Genomic DNA, 19,234 nt, shown 5'->3' with positions numbered 1-19,234 from the left:
GGCCTTCCCATGGCTGTGACATGGCTCTTGGGAAGAGCTGGGACCAAGACTCTCAGCGAAGCTCAGTTGGCTGACTTCCTGCCTCAGAGCAAACACAAACCATGACGTATTTTCAAGAGCATAAAGGTTTAAATGCATTTACCCTCCATGGGAAAAGCCCAAGACAATGAAGATCTTAATGTCATATTTTGCTGTTCTTGGGAGATTCAAGCAGAAGGGGAACATGGAAAATGTACAATCAAGGGTGACACCAGGAAGGTGAGAAATAAGGAGGAGGATGGCACCTGAGGCTGAGGGGGCAGCCACACTGTTTGGAGAGCCAGTCCTGAGGAGACTGGCTGGTGCCAGGGACCTCTGGTGAAGTATGAGCAAAACTACTCGGAACTGGGTAACGAGTTCTTGGGAAAGCTGCAGAAGCAAAGGTCAGGGTCAGAGAGCACCCCTCTGAGAAAACAACACTTCTGGTGTCATCATGAGAGCTCTGTTATCAGTGAGTATCAACTACTGTTGGCTTGTTGTTGTTGAGTTTGATGTCAAGAAACTCAAGAGGTTGGTCTAGGGAGCCACGTCACACTACTCTAAGGTGACACTACCTGTGAAACTGAAGGAAGGGCTGTGCCACATTGTCCCTGGATCAGCACACTTACTGCTCCTCCTTCACAGAACCCTGACAGGGCAGGCCCATTCCTGGGGGAAGGACAGATAACTGATTACAAGAGACCATCAATTCCATCTCTTTGCTGGATACATTTGAGCACACATTAAAAAACAACAAAACGCCATTTTCCGATTTTGTCAAGTTCACTTTACATCTTCTACTGCTTCCATATCATCCTGCCATAAACTGGTCCCTCCTTAGGTGTAATTATTAACAGAAGGGTAGGAGTGGTCTGCCCGGACAAAGTAAAACTCAGCAAGTGTTGCTGGGCACTGCTGTTTCATCATCAGTATTTATTTACATCATTTTTAAGGACAGCCAGTATCTTTTTTCATTAGTCATTTTACAGGGTACAAAAGAGATCATAAATTAATAGGTCACTTATAGGAGAGGACTGTCCAGCTTTGACGAGACTTTGATGTCCCCCGCTTTTGCAGCCTGCTCCAAGGAAGCCACACGCCTGGCCAAGGTGGAGCTCTGCCTCCTGCTACGTGAGGAACATCACTGTGGCCATGAACAGCTGCTCTGGGTGCATGAGCCACTGGTTGTGTCAAAGAAAGTGAGTAAGTTGCAGTCACAGGGAGTGACAGCAGGGTCCCTGCCCCAAAGAGCCTGTGGTCAGAAGGACAGGGTGTGTTGCTCAAAGGCTTCAGGGAGACCCCCTGGCCACCAGAGCTGCCCCCTCTGCTAGTTCCATGACAAGACCAGCTTCCCCCCACTGAGTGTAAAATCTCCATGACAAACAAACACGAAGGGTCTGGTTTTCTTTTTGTTTCAATATGGATCAGGAGTAACTTGACCCAGTGTGTTTAACCAGAGCTGAGTGGGACACGCACCTGGACCAGTCCCTCACTGCATCCCAGGAGATCCAGCAGCAGAGCTTGAGCAGCCAAAGGCAGCTCTTCACCAGCTCCACCACAACCATGCTCCAAGTCCAACAAGCAACAGCCTTGTCAGAAACACACACACAACGAAGAGGAAGAGCCTTGTTCTGAGCAGCCTTTGCCACCTACAAAGTCAGGTCTTGGCTGGTCGGTGACACTCACAGGACTCTAAGTCAGGCATTTCTCTTTCTACACCCAGCACAGGAGGAGCTGCTGCTGGTCAGACTCACTGACCAGGGAAAGGAAAAGAGAGAAAAAGTCTTCAAACCATCCTTGAGATACCATGGCTGGAAGAAAGAGATATGGAAAGGAGCCATGTTGAACCCTTGCCTGGAATGATGCTGGTAGGAGAGCTTCATCTTTCCCGTCACCTTCAGGATCAAAACCTGCCCTTTGCTGCTCATGAAGGTCACCAGTGATAACACATGACCTATCAGCACCTTTAATGAACAGCCCAGCTGCTAAAAGCTGATTTTAAGAGTACAAAGAGTTTTCAGACTTCAAATAAATAAACAGACCTTTATTAGAAAATCTTTTAAAAAATAAATAATCCAACACTAGAGTCGACAGAAATATCCTTCACCTCGTGAACAAAGGAAGTAGTTGAACCTCACACAGGCTGGATGAGAGATGTTACAGTATCTAATCCAGATGAAGGTATTTCATTTCCTCCTAGTTACAGGAGCTCCTGCAGGCACGAAAGCACTTTTCAGTGGCCAGGCAAACCAGACTCAGACACACCTTGAGCGCAGCAGCAGAGCACTGCTCCATCCTGCGCTGCAGGAGCTCCACAAGGTGCACAACCCTCTGCAGCACCAGGGTTCACTGACCACTCCTGGTAAATTCACTTGGTGATAAACAGGGCTGGAGCAGGGAGAGCCCTGGTAGCTGGGGCTGTAAGTAGAAGGGGAGCAGGACAGGGGGTGTCTGCAGGGTGGATGTGCACAGGACCTTCCCCCCCAGGCCATGAACTCACAGTGTCTGCACAGCACCAGGAACAGATTTTGCAGTTCCTGCAACCTGAGGTTTCATTCGGATCACAGGGAATTCCTGCAGCTTTTAAGCAGCTTTGCTGCTGCTCCAGAGACTGAAGAGCCATTAAGGCTGCGTGTGTTTCCCTGTTCTCCATCAGCTCAGGCTGGTAAACAGCGTTTCTGGAAGGAAGAAAAAGTAACTTTGCGGTGCTGCTCCTGCACTGCCTTAGACCCAGCAGCAAGGCCTCCTAAGGCAGTGCTGGGAAAAGAGAGGGCTCATCCTCTACAAGCCCTTGATCAGCATTTTCCACAAGGAAATATCCTGTGGTTGTTGTGGCTTCATGAGCCAGCCCAAGGAGAGGGGCTGGTTTCCTCGGGCACATTTATTCTCCTCTGTGTTCCATGCCTGCTTCTGCCTCCCTCTGCCAACCTCCCAGCTTGGCAGGAGCCCCACTCCTTTTGACCTGCGATGGACTCGGGCCTGGGACATCCTTGATAATGGCCCCAGTGCAGGAGAACAGGGCTCAGGACACAGACCCGGGTAGTCACTGACAGCGTGGTATAAGATCACATCAAGCTCCCTCACACCTCACACCTGCTGCTTGAGAGGGGTGAAAGCAAGAGAGCAAATTTCCCTTTAAATGCCCTTGGGATGCAGCTGCCCAGCCCAGGGAGAAAAAGCCTTTCAGGGGAGGTTTGCTCACCCCCCAGGGCACCACAGACCCTGTTTACCAAGCATTTGTTGCTGTAATTTCATCACTCCTTTGTAGAAGTGGCAGTGGCAGTGCTGTTCTGCGGTTGTGCAAAGGACAAAAACATGATTCAAGAGGCAAACTTCCAGGAAGGATGAGAACGTAACCTCAGCCACTGCAAGAGTTTTCTCACATCATTTTCTAGAAAAAAAAAAAAATAATAAAGAAGGTGTTTGATGAGTGTGTCATGTGGTACAAGGCCAATGCAGCCCGTGTACGTGCTGGGACCCAGGTCCAGGATGTGATGGAGAGCGAAGGCAGGGTTCCCTTTCTAAGGGGTGCCAAGCCTGCAGGAGGCTGTTCCTCCACAGCACACAGCCTGTCCCACATGCTCCACAGACCATCAGGGAAAAGCCCAGCAACCTGTACAGCCAACGGCAAGTGAGGCAAGGACTGGAGAGCGTGGAGAAATACTGTTTTCACTCAGGGAAAATTTGTCCTTGCTTCATGCTAAATATGGTAAAGTCTGATCAGAGACAAGATGGTTGTTTTCCTCCCAGATTAGTCAGTTAAAGGCTCATCTTATTCTTACCCTTTCCTCATTCCCCACTGCCACTGATAAGCAGAATATGCAAAGTGCTTTATCTCTCCTGGCATTTCCACCAGGGCTGGCAGCTCAAGTTAAACGTTCATCTTCACTTCGGAGTGAAGAGAAGATATTTATATTCCTTGCCCCCTTCAGAAAACAGGGAAAATAATACTTAATTTTCACTCAAAACTTGGCAGGGAGTAGTGTTAAAGCAGAGCTGTTGTTTCCTTAATGTTTAATTCTTAATGGTTCAACACATTCCTATAGCAAATGTTATCTGGGAAGAATCTCTTCCTCCACTCATGCCTGAGCCTGACTTCCGTCCTCTTGCTTTGAGGATAGTAAAAATCAGGGAGGGCTGCAAAAGGATGAGGAAAAAGAGACAGAAACCTCCAGCTGTACCTGTCCTGTAAGGGACAAGTGATTTGAAAAGCACAGCTCTCAAAACAACAGGGTCATTGATTCTCAGGAGGCAGCAGCCCCTGCCCAGGCTGGAGCCCACCCCGAGCTCTCCTGGCGTTGGCAGAGGACACGAGGACACTCCTTGCCCAAAACCAAGAGCAAAATCTTGCTAAAGATTTTGAGCTTTATTTTTCAAGAGCACAAAAGGAAACCCCCAGTTTGGCTGTACTTGTGCTCAGAATGCATTCACTAGTTCCATGGATATTCACAGAGTGTCTGGGATGTAGGAGACAGGCTGGAACTCGACACAAACATCAGAGCACTGGCTGTGCCAACTTATGGAAAATAATTTGGTTTTCTCCCTCTCCCTGCCCTTGTAAACACATCCACTGCTACTTCTGAATTCTCATTTTCATCAGCAAGAGGATCCACATGTCAGAACAGCACAAACTTTAAAATAACGTGCTAAGGTCTCTGAGCATTGACCCACAGACCTGGGCAAGGCAGAGTCCTGGAACGCTCGGTGCTCCTTACAAGGATAGCAAGAATTTTGTCTTCTCTCTGTTAATTAAGCCTGTTATCTTGGAAAAGTAGCAGCCTCTCTATAGATATAATCATAGCCATAAATAAATGAGCATCCTGCTGCAACCTGGGGTCACATTGCAGGGAAAAGGGCTGCGTGAAGCCCTCTTGGCATCACTTCTCATTGGGGCCTTTTCTCCTTGGGGCCACCCCTCCTTGAGGTCTCCCCTCTTTGGGATGACCCCTCCTTGGAGGTCTTCTTTCCTTGGGGTCCTCTCTCCTTGGGGTCTCCTTGGGGTCTCCTCTCCTTGGGTCACCCCTCCTTCACGTTACCTCCCCTTTGCTCAGGGGCTACATTTAAGCTCAGACCTTTGTCCTTACCCCAAGCCCATTGTGGATACACCTGTGCCGTGTATTTTGCCCATCCTGACTTGACTTTCTGGCCACAGGGCTTCAAGGGCCAGGGGTGTGTGACCCCAGGAGGGTGTCCAGCCTCAGCTGCTGCCCTCACGCTGGAGAGCAAGCAGAAGTACACGTATGTGACCGCAAATACGGGTCATGTCCCATTGCCGGTCTGTTTCTTCCCCCTTCCCCTGCACCCACCATCAGCGGCCAGTTCCCAAGCTCTTGTTTAGTAACTGCCAAAGATAAGAGCAGAACATCAAACAGCAGTTTTCCTCCGAGAAAGGCAAACACACCCTCTGCATTTTCTCAAGCACGGGTTTTACAGACGCTTCCTGGTAATTCCCGTCACAGCCGTCCTGCGTTGCCCCATTCCGGGCACAGATGAAGCAGCTGGTAGGAACGGGCACCTTAAGTGATTTTAGTGAGCTCCATCTCTCAGATATTAGTAATTTAAAAATGGGTGGTTTTGCTGAGAGCACCCCTGGCCAGGAGCACAGCAAGGTGCCACTGTCAGCTCCGATTTGGATCTGAGCACCCCTCCTTTTATTTCCTTGCCTGCTTTGAAACAAGTTGGTGCTGGTCCCGAGGGCAAGTAGAGAAAACTGGGAGGACCTTTTCCTAAAGAGCCAGCTCTGCTCTTCCAGCCAACCAGAAAAGGGGCAGGGGGAGCAACACTGAGGGCAAATCCCTCTGGAAGCAACAGCTTCTTTCCTGGTTGTAAACTTTTTTTCTTTCAAATAAAAAATAAAACATGCTTGTATTTTAACTGACTCAATAAATGAAATTATTATTGAGGAAGCAAACTGTTAACAGCCAAACAAGGAGATTGCCCTGATTTAAAAACACCTCTGCACTTGTAATTGCTTGAAGACCAAGCAATAAAGTACTGTAGGAAATTCCCTGGGTCTGTCTTCCAGACAACAGCATACCTTTTTTCTTGAATTAAAAAAAAACCACTTAGGTCATGAACATCTTTTAAAACTTTATTGGTAGGTAAGGAAACAAACATAAAGAATGTCTTCTCCCTTACTTGGCCTTTCCTTCCTTAAATTCAGATATATTATTGTCTATAATTTTAGATAAAGCCATTCCAGTAGTTCCTATCAGTTACTCATGTTTCTTCTCCCTTCCTCACATTTATCAGCAAGGAAATGTTCTAATGAAATTGCAAAATACAATTTTGTTTTATTTTTTTTTAAAAAAAGGAGCACTGCTAAATAGGAGGCCCAAAGATGGAGATCTTCAGCTCAGCACCAGGCAGACCTGGCAACAGATCAGGCATTTCCATGTGAAGCACACTAAGTTCTGAGATCTTTTTGAAGTCAAGTCTTTGAGTCATGTATCTAAAATGATGCATTACCTACTAAACATTTTACACCATGCTGTGTTAAATACATCAGAAGATAACTGCTAAAAATGAGCAGTATTTTTCAAGTAACTTTCATACAATTGTGTCTTTGCAGAATTGGTGGCAGAACAGCACTTAACATCAGGGAAAAGACTCAAGACGCATTTTAAATAGGCTACGAAAGAGCCTGGAAGGAACAGGATGCTGAAAAGTACAGTTCTTTGTAGGGCAGGAGCTGCTAAGGAGAAAGATCCCCAACCATGACAAGGAAAAGGCTGGCGCTGCCTCAAGAGGAAGGGGAGAGAGGAGGCGAAAGCCTATCTCAGCCAGCCAAGATTATTTCTTAATATGGTATTTCGGTCTGCCTCCATCCCAGCCATACATTTGTGTGCATTAAACAATAATATTTTCCACTTGCCCTACGGGGCACGAAGAGGTGAAAAGTGGATACAAAATTCACGTTCCAGAGCACGTTGTCCGCAGCGGGAGGCTCGTCCTGCAGCCTGCAAAGCCGGGACACTGCCCTCACGTGCCTGTGGCTCACCAGGTGCTAAAGGAAAGCTGCTGAATGTCCCCTGGAGACCACAGAGCTGGGGCAGGGCTGGGGTTCTCCTTCCCCCCAGCAAACTCGGCCAGGGCTCACGCCTCCGACAGGCCTGCCCCGCGCGAGGCCCGCGCTCTGATGCAGAGGTGGCTCAGTCCTTCCTCCACACAGTTTTACAAGCACCTGGCAGGTTTCAAAACATCTATCATTCGATACGGGCGTGCTTTGCCCTACGTGCATGAGTTGGAACTGAGTTACCCGCTTGTTTGCTCTTTAAATCACACTGTTGACTCTGCCAGGGCCCTGGGGATGACGCTGAGGTGATGCTCAGCGCTGCCGGCACGCGGGGCAGCGCGCCCTGCCACCACGCTCGGGATTTACGTAGATACCGAGAAATAACACGGATAAAGAGACATTTTTAGACACGAGGTGGGCAAGCGATGGAGGGACGCTCATATCCCTGCACCGTGTGAGGGGAAAACCCACCCTGTCCTCCTCAAACACCAGATTCAAACGCAGAGGCTGCTGATGTATTGTCAAAACAAACAAACAAACAAATAAAGATCAAAAAAACCCACCAGAAAGGCGCAGACGCGGTGCCTCCCGCCAGCCCCCGCCCCGCCGCCTGAGGGAGGCGGAGGACGGGCCAAATGGCGGCCCCCGCCCCGCCCCCGCTAAGATGGCGGCGCCCAGCCAGGGCCGCGGCGTCCCGCCCTTCCCGGGCGCCGAGAGCGGCTCCTTCGCTTTCCCCTTTGCCGTCCCGCACGGCGCCGCGGGCTCTGGGGCGGAGGAGCCGTCCAAGAAGCCGTGCCGAGCCTGCACCGATTTTAAGAGCTGGCTCCGGGAGCAGAGGAAGCAGGCGGCCCCGGGCGGCGCGGTGAGCGGGGCGGGGGGGTGCGCCAGCGGGAGCTCCTGCCCCCCCAGGGCGGCTGTCGGCCCCCGAAGCCCCCGCGGAGCTGTGCACCGGGCGTCCATCCTGCCCCCCCGAGGGGGATGGGGCTGTGTGACCCCCTCCTCGGGGTGCCAAGAGGCCCGAGGCAGCGTGTTCCCTCAGCGGGGGTGTGAAGGCAGCCTCCGTTTTCTCCCCACCGGGTGTGAAGGGAGAGCTCGGCCCTCGTCCCCAGCTGAGGCTGCGAGAAGCCTGTCTGGCTGTGAAGGGCAGCTCGGCCCTCGTCCCCGCTGCGGCTGCGGAGGGCCTGCCCTCCCTGCCTCCTCCTCACGGGCCGTTTCCCCCCCGCGCGCCATCACCCCCTCACGCAGCCCTCTCTCCCGCTGCAGGACCCGACAGTCACAGAGGAGAAGGAGCCACCGCCGGATTGTCCCCTGGACAGCGAACAGCTGGGCCGCAACACCTGGGCCTTCCTGCACACCATGGCAGCCTACTACCCTGACCGCCCCTCCGGTGCCCAGCAGAAGGAGATGAGGGACTTCATCAACCTCTTCTCCAAGTTCTACCCCTGCGAGCACTGCGCCGAGGATCTGAGGGAAAGGTGAGTTGCTTCCTTGTTTTTCGGGGTGTTTTTTTTTTTGTTGGTGGCTGCTGCTGAAGGGGCCAGCCAAAATAGCTGCAGCAGCTATTTGCATATCAGCAGCTCTTCCTGCAGCTGGGGCTGGTAGCCACCTGAACTGATTTCTTCCATGATTGGGTAAATCAGATGTTTACTTGGAAAACAAATACCTTTTCTCATGCTGTTAGGTTGCGTGCTGCCTCCAAGGCATTCTTGAGGCGAATTCAGGATTTTGTGGTTCAAACTGGACTTGCACTCAGTTGTGTAATTAGACTGGGACTTGAAGTAATTTGGCTTTCAGGAGGCAAGTGCTTTTCTACCCCAGAAAACTCCCTTTATTGGCAACCTCAGCAGTGAAGGCAAAGACCAAAATGGGCTGTGATGTTTGATCCAGTTTTCTACTCCTCTTACTCTCAGCTTGTATCTCTCAAGTTTCAACTCTCCTTTTCTGGATGATGAACATGCAAAAAAAAAGTCTGAAGTGTAATTATTGACTGAGGAGGCGTCACATGGCAAAGCAACTACTGTTTTTTTTTTCTTATAAGTGTTTTGATGAACTCAGGTACTTCTTGCATTTTATCATAGATGAGCTGCTCGACTCCTGCGTCTTTTCCAGTTGACACTATTATAGTGGAGGTTTGGCCTCTGATAATTACTAATTTCTGTGTGTTCTCTTTGGGATTCATTCTGCAATAGCAGAAGAGGTGACTGGCTGGCTGCTCTGGGCCTCCTTTGGGTATTGAAGTTGGTGGCTATAAAGAAGTAATATTTCTTTCCTCTTCCCTGTTTGCAGATTGCGTACAAATCAGCCTGACACTAGCAACAGAAATAACTTCTCCCAGTGGCTGTGTCTTCTTCATAATGAAGTGAACAGGAAACTGGGGAAATCGGAATTTGACTGCTCGCGGGTGGACGAGCGCTGGCGGGATGGTTGGAAGGATGGTAGTTGTGGTTAATCCCTAGAGACTGCTTTGGAAATGGGACAGACCAACTCAACCTGGTGTTGAGTCGCTGCAGGGAGGTGTGGGAGTCAGTGACTGTGTGTGTATGTGTCTGTCTGCTCGTGTGTGTGACTGAGCTTGTGGAAATAAAGGTAAACCAATTCTGAAAGTCAATTTGAAAATCTTATCCTAATAGTATTTTGAGAAATTATTACATAAATGTATTACCTGAGGGATTGTGGCCTTACATTTAAGACAGGAATTGCCAGAAGCCCGTGGAATTAAGTCACTGATGAACTCATGGAGTCTTTTTCATTGTGACATTTCCTTATATTAGGGGCGTTTGCTGACTTCGCTGACTAGAATTCCCTTTCCCTGAACACAGCTGTAGAGGGCTGTCCTGTGGTATTTTACATTTATCTACAGGTATTATGCTGATGTTTTGGAAAATAGATCTGATCAGTTGTCATTTTCATTTCTGTGGTTCTTATCGAGCAAATTCATGCTGTTCTTTGTGCCAGGTCTGTACCCTGGGATCTTCAGTTACTAAACTTGATTCTAAACTTGTTACTAAACTTGGATTCAGTTGCTTTGATAAAAGGCCTGAAAGCTGGTACATTTAATTTAAATACCAGAAAAATTAACCCCAGATTTCTCATTTTATTCTTTCAATATATCATGTAAGAGGACATTGCAGAAAGGCAAACTAAAGCAGGACAAAAAAAACCCCACTCATCTAGTGAAGTGAATGAATTATCAACTGGATGAAACTCAAATGTTTTAAATGGATTGCTAATTTTCTTTGGATCCAGATGTGGTATGGTTATAAGTTTTACTCAAGTGTTTTTTCTTAAAGCAGATAACCTCTTCATCTCTGCCATGAACTTTTGTCAGTTGTGAAGATAGCTTGAGACTGATGTGTGTAATGAAGCATGTTCAGATTTATTTGGCATCCAGTATTCCTGAGATGTCACTTGTGCTTTGAAATTCTTGATTGGTACTTGCTGACCTGGTTGCTATTCTGGTGTTATCCCTTAGCTAAAATTATTTAGAACAAGAGGACTTTACAAGCCCCCTGCACTACTGGAGCCCTGCTTAAGGCTGTGATGTCACCTTGGCATAGTATTTATTGCTCAGGGGACTCAAACTGGTCCCTGGGGTGGATTCTCTCTGTAGAGCTGTTCAGAATCTACACTGTGTGTATGTTTCCTAAGTCACCTCTACTGCATCAGTGTAGTGGTAGTTAAATGTGAATTCCAGATTCAAGTGAAACAGCAGCATCAATAACTTATGCCACAATTCATATAAATGTGTCTCTGTGAAAAGAGACAGCTTACCAAAAAAAGTCAAAATAATTTCAAGCTCTTAGAGCAGATGGTGACATCTTGCCCTGATTGCGTTCCTGGCTGTGAGAAGTTTGCAGGAATTTGCACAAACCAGGACAGCAGTCAGCTCTGTCCTTCTGTACTTCCTGCTGAGGCCATCTTGCCTGTGTTAGTGAGCTTCCTTATTTTCATGCACTACAGTACTTGTGTAAATTTACTCTTGCTGACAGAGTGCTACCTGGAAATGTTAGTGGTACTTCTAGAATAGTATTAGAGTGATGACAGCTCATAATGAAGAACTTTGATCTTCAAACCCACATGCATGGGGCTCCTCAGTGTTGAGAAGAGCAATAGGAAATGCATTTTTATGGTGTATTCAAGTTCTTTCAAGCTGGACCTGTTAAAACAGGATGAGATAAATTTTATGGATTGGTTATTCATGAAGTTTTTTATGTACTAACATTCCTAAACAAACCAAACAAGACAAGGTACTTCATGAAGTGTGCAATCTGACTTGTGACTTGAAGGTCATGTTCAGGTTATTAAAAGTGCTCAGAAAACCTTCCTATGAGCAGGTTGAGGTCTGCAGAACAAATTTGCAACCAATAAATTCAATTTCTGTTGTTGGTGGGGTTTTGTTGTTGTTGTTGTTTGGTTGTTGTTTTGGTTTTTTTTAATTAACTCAGTGCCCCAGGTGAAGCACGCTAGGATCCATCAGAGGGGAGAGGACCAAGAAAAGGCTGTAGCCTTCCCCTTGTGCCAGGCAGGAGCTGGATGCCCCAGCTCTGTCAGGGCAGCTTTAGCAGCTGGGGGTCTGGATGGGCCATTTCTTCTGGACTTGGTTGTGCTAAAGGAGGATTTTGCTGTTCTTCCTTTACAACCTGCCCTCGACTGTTCTCTGTGACAGTGTCATTGCCCATGGAGCAGATAATAAGTTTTCTTCCCAATTTGCCTCAACATAAATGAGCAGGTTGGTAAAACACCCGTCTTGTCCCTGCTCATCTGAACACTGAGAATGCTCCAGGGCAGTGTGTTGGGCACCTGGGAATTGTTGCTGGCTGGGGATGGGCAGGTGTGTGGTGACCTTCCTGCTCCCTCCTGCAGCATCTTCCCACATCTGAAGAGTATGGAGAGAAAAATAAATGTGCAGAAGGAAAAGCCCCTTCTGGCAGCGTGTCATGTTGTGTCCTGGCAGTGGGGCAGGGGTAGGGGGAGAGCCCTAAAGCTGAAGCCAGTGTCTTTAGCAAATGCTTCCAAATCCTGAGGCCACCAGCTGTGGCTGCTGGGATGTTATTAGGGCAGTTAGTAGCTTTGCTAAGTGGCCAGTTGGTAAACTCTGTGCTTGAAGTTTGCTGTCATGTTTATGGCTTTGCAGAAGAGCTTTGACTTAGATGTTTCTTGAGCATATTATAGTCTCTCTGGACTTCACTGTGTGTGGGGGATTTTTCTGCTGCTCATTTGTACCATGTCTCAACTTTTAATCTTATGTGAGGAATTTCTCTTGAAGATAGTTATATTTGTGTACAGAAAATTTAATCCACTTCTAAATGCACTTGATTAATTCTAGTTTTAAATTATTTGTATTCAAATTATATTTCCTGTTGATGTGAAAATAATAAAGCAGCTGAATTCATGCCTGGCTTCTCTACTGCATGAGACCTTAGAAAGAAGCATCCCATTGTGCATGGCCATGCCCAGTGCCAGTAACCTTCCTGGGCCAGTGTCACTGCCTGGGATTGTGTGGTTCTGTGTGTGTTGGCCAGACAACCTGGGCCTGCAACTGGTCTTTTGTGCTGCTCAATTGCTGCAATTTTCTGTGGCCCAAGAAGCTACAAAGCTGCAGCGATGTACACCAGGCCCTTCCCCATCAGAGCAGAATTTGGTTTCAAGTGGGGATATTTTATGGGGTTCAGGTGTGGGTTTTTTGCTGTCTGTTCCTAGTAGCATGAGGTGTTCCAGCTGGGAGTAGCTCCAAGCTTTCTGAACTTGAGCAGGATAGCAGAGGGGGGTGTTAACGCCTCGAGGGGCAGTGTTTGTTAACTACACGTTCACCACACAACCGTGCACATCCCATCGGGTTTGCCAGAGGGAAACTGGTTCCTCCACGTGAGGAGCCCTTGGAAGACACAGCACCACCAGGAGCAGGTGCTGCCTAAGGAGCTGGTGGGATCTTACTCCTGTAGCACCTGGCTAACCTATCAGCTTCACAAAGAGCTTTCTGTTCTCAGGGACTGGTTTGCATTCATAGCTGTAATTTTTTCCCCTTCTTTATCCCCACCCCCACCCCCCGAAAGCAAAGAGCAGCAAGCCACGAGGGAATTGCCTGCTGCATCCACGGGAGGCAGAGTTGCCTGAACATGTAACAAGTGCAGATGGTGATGGAAGCTCCATTATGCCTTTAACATTTTTCCAGGGATTAGCTGTTCCTTTTCGGTGTGTTGGGTGTATTCAGTCTCCTGTTGACAGGAAGATTCCCAAGAGCCTCTTTGCGTGTGTGTGTCTTTTGCTCCAGCCTGTTACAGGCAGTGTGTGATATTTCTTCCTGGTGGAGTTTTACAGGCTTGGAGAGGGGAGGGGTTAGATTTTGCTTTGGTATTTTCACCCCTTCCTATAACATTGATTTTTTTTTTTTTTTTTTTACATTTTCCTGGAATGGCTGTTCAGGTTTTTTATCTGCATGATGGAGAGGAGCTGCCCAGTACTTTGTGCAGGAATAAGCACTTCAGCAGAAACTGCCAGCAAGGTCGTGTGGTCAGCTCTTGATTTTGTAGGCTAACAGAAAATGTGATAAAGCAAGTAAAGCAAAACTACAGCTAATAACATGTAGGCAAATCAGGAGTTAGGATGTAGAGGACAGTCTGGGAGGCCAGGGGTCAGCTGGAGCACTGCCCTGGGCTGGTGTGTCCCACAAGGATATGTCCATGAACACTGTGTGTTGCTTCTGGGCTGGCTGGCTCAGCAGGCCAGGGGGTCTGCACTGATGCACAGTCAGTTCACAGCTGAGGGATGGTGGTAGTTGGCATCTGCTGCATGTCAGGAAACTTGCCACAGCTCCTGAAACTCTGGAGCAAAGGTTGGTTCCTACCAACTAGGGATAAATGAAACTCAGTGCCCTGATCTCTGCTGACCCCAGAGTGTCTTAGGGCTCTCAGTCCGTTGGTTTTGTAATTATTCTTAATGCTTCCAGAAAGGTGCAACAGCAGCATTAGCATTTGCCAAGCTTTGAAGCCGTGCTGTTCCCCTTGGTGTGTGACAGCCCTGTCTGTGCATGCTGGGTTGGTTAAGGGAGCTAATTCATCCTAGGTTACACCAGTGTTTGGGCTCACAGCATCTGGCATGGTCTGGCACAGACAGTGGTCCTGGTCCTCAGGCCTGGCAACCCAAGCTCCCCCAGGAAAGCTGCTCCCCAGGAAAGCTGTGCTAGAGCAGGCTGCTGCCTTTCCTTTCGAGCACTCCCAATGCAGACACCTCTTCCTGCTCCCAGGTTTTCCCTCCCATATGTCATCTGCAGTCACGCTGCTTGACTTGTGCTGTCTCTTGCTGCAATGAGCTTCAGAGCTGTGAAGCCACGGGGAAAATTTGTGTTGCATCTCAAACAAGCCAACGGTAGAGGGCAACACAGCGCGTGTTTCAGTGACTTTCCTGTCTCCTACAGCTCTGGAATAGCAAACTGCTCCAGATATCCACAGTTTCACCTCATGCTAGTTCCTTTCCTGTGGTTTTGGGAGGAGGTTTTGGTGCCTTCAGTTACTTTCCAAACTAGTGTGCAATACTTCTTGTATAATTACCTAAATAAGGGATGTGTTATTTCTCTGCCTGCAGCTAAAATCTGCACTTGGAAGTATAATAAAACACCCTCAGGATGCTATTTCCAGTGTGTTTCCTACCTGATCTTCAGCCCACAGCTCGTCATATATGCAGAAGTTCTGAATTTTTTTGGTCGCTAACAGGTTGGAAAGGGTGAATTAATGATATCTGATAATTTTGTAACCAACACGTTCTTACACAGAGCACTGTGTGTTTACCACAGGGCATTGCTTGCTTGTAGGCAAGTGCTTTCAGATTAGGCAGCCTTTGGAGGTCCTCATGGTGGTAGGGGCTGTGTTGGGTCAGATCACAGAATTGTAGATTTTTTTTTTTTTTTGGATGGAGAAAACCTTTAGGAGAAAACCTTTAAGATCATCAAGTCCAGCTGTACATATCTGTATAGACCAGACATAGGCAGGGAAAAGAGTGCACACCAGTCATGGGACAGGCATCATGTTTAGTCAAAGAAGGGATCAAACTTACTTGACATGGTTGTCATCTTCTCTGGATGCTTTATGGAGGAAAAAGAGGACGTGGAAGGAAGGTGACAGGACAGTCATGAGAACACCAAGCTTTAGGTCTAAACTCAAGTCCCAGTACTGGATGGGAACTTTCCTACAGTCAAGCAAAGCTGGGGCTTTTCCTGCTGCTTCCATGCTTGACATCTGGGCCCAAGCTATCAGTAGTGGAAAAAAGTGCTTCATGTTGTGCTTCTTAGGTGGGGTAAGAGATATGCAAAGTATGTGAGACAAGGTCTGTATGGCTACAGCACGTGGCTGGAGGCTAAAGAGACTAAAATTCAGTTCTTAGTCAGAAGCTTCTTGCTGGCCTCCAGGTAAGTCACTTCATCTTTTGCAGCCACACTTCCCCTTCTGCAAAAGGGGGGATTAAAACAGTGGTTTCAGCAGCCTTGGCTTGTGTTTCCTATTTAGATGACAGTTTCTTTCAGGGAGGTTATTTTAGTGCACTTGTACTGCACAGTCCTGGGCCTGAGGTTGTTCACTATAATAAAATCACTCATCTCAATCTGTCCCACAAGTCTCGTTTACATCAGGTCACATCTTCCTTTTGAATCCAAGTGCCTGTTTAGCATTTGCTGTGTTCAGTTAAGAAACCAAGTGTTTGGTGTTTTCAGGCTACCTCTGCTAACACCACATTCATTGCACAAACATGGCCCTTTTTTCCCCAAGAACTTGTGCTCTGGGTCCTGCTTTGTGGTGTAACATGAGCAGAAATTATCATAACAAAAGGACTGAGCTGGGAGTGCCCCTCTGGCAGCAAAGGTTGCCGTGGCTCAATGAGGGCTGCAGAAGCTCTGCATGTCTGAGCACTGCTGGAGCTGTCAGCTCTGCTCACATTACCACACCTGCTGCGCTGCAGCACCAAGCAGGGAGCAGATGATGAGCACCAAAGTCAACTTGTTGGTCAGGCCTTGCATGATGGGACTTGCTGTTATGGTCTGAAGGAGGTCAGCTTAGAAAATGGTTCAGGATCTTATTTCCCTTTTGTCGAGCTCATCCCCAGGTGCTGTGCACCTTCATGCAGCAGAGTTCGACCCAGTGACTGAATCAGATTAGATTACTGGTTTGCCAAAACCCCCAAACTTTTTGTGCGGTGCAAGATATTGATAAGAAACAAAGTACACATTCACCAGATGAGATGTCAAGCCTGTAATTGCACCACTGGAGAGTATTTTGAAACCCTTAGTAGTTTTGGTCAGTTAGGTTTTTATGCAAGTACTGAAATATTAACTCTTCTGTTTAAACAAATGCTATCTTCATTGAGTTCTGTATGCAAACCTTGCCCTGGTGATTTCAGTCAGTAAAGTTTTCTGCCTTTTTTTTATGGCACGATTATCTTGTGTTTCTACTTGCACAGTAACTGCTGAGTCCCACCTGAAAAACGGCTGCAGTTCAGCAGTGGATAAGTAACCAGCTAATAAATGATCTTCCAGACATTTTGGGCTCTCTCAGGATGGAGGGCATTAAGTAGCTCTGCACACTAAGGTATTGGTAATGAGGAAGTCCCTTTCTCTCTGCTAATGGACACTGAATTTCTAAGCAGCTCTCAATATTTCCATCAACCGTCTATTTTTCTAGAGCCTGCTGGCTGAAAGCAGTATCAGCCAAACTCTAATGAACGTCCAGCAAGGCGTTGCAGGGGAACAAGTGAATGAGCATCTTTCAAAGTCCTGCTTCAAGGGTGCTGCCCAGGGAATGTGGTGGCCAAGCTGTTCCACCTCCCACGCACGTGCAGAGGACAGGGTCGGACCCCGCGTGGCAGCCGAGGTGACCGGGCTGGACACAAGTGGCCACAGCCAGGCTGGCTCCCGGCCCCCTGCCACAGGGAGCCTGTGTTCTGCTTGTGTGGGTTGCTCAGCTGAGGCAGCCTCACTATAAATACATTGTCAAAGCTGTTCTGAGAGCTGGGCAGTTTCACATCGTTATTTTAGAGCTGTTAAGCAGAAAGTGTGACTGGTTGTTTTGCCAAGTCGGGAGCATCCCACCCCTGCCCTCTGCCACAGAGGGTGCTCCCACTAAAGAAATCGTATTAACTCCTCTTTCCTGGCCTTCCTATGGACCAGGTCCCATCCCTGCCATTGTAGTGCCTGGACTGGGAAGCAGAAGGTGACAGGCTCAGCCAGCTGCTTGGAAATTTTTGCAGATACGTCCTGCTTCATAGAGTCATGCTAGCATGGCTTGCAGTCCTTCAGCTGGCAGCAGGTGACTCGGTAAGCTTTCAGAGTTTGGTTCTGTTCAGCCCCTGGGAAACAGCACCACTGCTCTGTGGAGCTGCTGAAATCAGCCCTCAGCTGGGCAAGTAGGGCTGACTCAAACTGGCTTTGAACAAAGAGAAAGCCCCACATGTTGTCTCCTCAAGGTTGTCATGTCCACGTGCTTACCCCTGAGTGATAAACTTCATCACTTTTGTGTGTTGAAGACAAATGTGAAGAAGTTGGTGTGAGTGCAGGAGGCAAGCCCATGTTTTGCACTGCCTTTAATTAAACCCACATAAAATCAAGACAAACAGATCTCAGGCACGTGTCTGTGCACCACCCTCTTTGTTCCAGGGGGAATGGTAAATGCAGGCAAAACTTGTTCAAACTGAACAAAAGCTCTGGAAAGTGCCATTTCTAACTGCTGTTCTTTTCCCATATTTGATGGGCGGGTGGGGGAAATGTTCAAGATGCAATATCCTTTCCTCCTTTATTGGCTGGCTCTGTGTGTGAGCTCGTTTGCAGTAGTAGGAAGTGAAACCAAGATATGGTTTCCATGTCAGCTAGAGACAGCTGCCCTGCTCTCTCTGCACTGGGGCAGGGGACAAAAGTCAGCACAACATGACATGGAAAATCATTGTATAAACATTCTGCATGCAGCAGAAGTTGGAGAGATGAATCTCAAAGAAAGAGGACAAGTTTGGAAGCAGGAATTTTGGTGGGGATCTTGCCTAGTGCATCACAGTCATGTTCTGAAGGGTATGGACTGTGTATCTGCTTGGTTAGGATTTGTTCTACAGGGGCAGCTGAAAGATTCAGACAATACCTTGGTCCCTTGTGCTTTGTGTGGCCTGAAATACACCACATGAGCTGCGTAAGACATGTTATAAGGAGGGAGCAGAGGCCCAGGAGGATTTAAGTGTCTTTTCCAATGCCACCAGAAACCCCAGAGCAGACCCCAGATGTCTGGAGGATTCCCTGTGTGGTATCATTCCCTTGTCTCCATCCGTATCTGTGATGGATACAGGCTGCTTTGTTCTCAAAGCATGAAAACAATTTGTCCAGGCACTGGAACAGCTGCTTCTAAACTGCTGTAGCTGTTTAAAAATTCTCACCTATGGTGACCCCTTCAAGTAAATATGGTCTTTGCTCTTAATCTGCAGTTCAGGGCTGAGCTGGCGATGCTCTTGACACTGGTGTGCAATCCCTGGCCAGCCCCATGGGACATCCTGCCAGAAGAAAAAGGGAGGGACCAACCTGGCATCCTTTTCATAGTCTTTTTAATTTTTTTTTTATTTTTTAGCATAGTAAAATGTGATTTCTACTGGGCTGGTGACACTGAGGAACGAAAGGCTGAATTCTGCCTTTCCTGCTGCGAGTCAGAAATAGATCTGGGCCCATGATGACTCACCTGTAATTGAGAAAAACTGAATGGCATCATCATGAGCTTCAACAGTTAAATCCTGATTCCCTCTGCCCGAAAGCACAGCCTGGCAATGCTGGGAAAGGCCAAAGCCACCCGGGGCCCAGCCACAGGAACCCTTGGCTTTGTCACAGCCTTTGGCATGTCAGGGGCTGCACCCCCACCCCTGCTGCACCCCCAACCCTGCCCCCCACAGCAGTGGTCCTGTGCAGGGACTCGGAGCTGTGGGGACAGCAGGGCAGGAGAAGGGCTGGGGGGAGCAGGAGAAGCCCCCCAGCCCCACTCTGTGCCAACAGGGCATGCCTGCTCCTCCCTGCCCCTTTCCCTGCAGTTCCCATCCCAAGCAGAGATGATGTCAGAGTTGTCATGGCATCGGTATCTATGGAACCAGGATCAGCATCACTGCTACCAAACTAACTCAGGGAGATGGGCCTGGAGCTGTGGGGGGAACTCCCTTTGCAGTAATTGGGGGTTTCCCTCTGTAAGGTTCCTCTTG

General features: G+C 48.2%; 1 protein-coding gene across 1 annotated transcript; it reads left to right on the top strand.

Moving 5' to 3' along the window:
- Nucleotides 1–7,682: 7,682 nt before the first annotated feature.
- Nucleotides 7,683–12,425, top strand: GFER (growth factor, augmenter of liver regeneration). The gene is made up of 3 exons (XM_051631741.1): nt 7,683–7,895; nt 8,297–8,508; nt 9,320–12,425. Exons 1-3 carry the CDS (start codon nt 7,698–7,700, stop codon nt 9,480–9,482), a joined length of 573 nt encoding a protein of 190 aa, XP_051487701.1. The 5' UTR covers nt 7,683–7,697; the 3' UTR covers nt 9,483–12,425.
- The last annotated feature ends 6,809 nt before the right edge of the window (nt 12,426–19,234 follow it).

This window comes from Apus apus, chromosome 14 (assembly GCF_020740795.1).
Source record: "Apus apus isolate bApuApu2 chromosome 14, bApuApu2.pri.cur, whole genome shotgun sequence".
In the NCBI taxonomy this organism is placed as follows: domain Eukaryota; kingdom Metazoa; phylum Chordata; class Aves; order Apodiformes; family Apodidae; genus Apus; species Apus apus.
The sequence above is the reverse complement of the archived record's forward strand: the minus strand, read 5'-3'. Positions and strand labels throughout refer to the sequence as shown.

Excerpts from the sequence above, each read along its gene's own strand:
- GFER (XM_051631741.1), top strand. The coding sequence starts at position 7,698 with ATGGCGGCGCCCAGCCAGGGCCGCGGCGTCCCGCCCTTCCCGGGCGCC. Across the intron at positions 7,896-8,296 it reads AGGCGGCCCCGGGCGGCGCG|GACCCGACAGTCACAGAGGA; the intron begins GTGAGCGGGGCG and ends CTCCCGCTGCAG. Across the intron at positions 8,509-9,319 it reads GCCGAGGATCTGAGGGAAAG|ATTGCGTACAAATCAGCCTG; the intron begins GTGAGTTGCTTC and ends CCCTGTTTGCAG.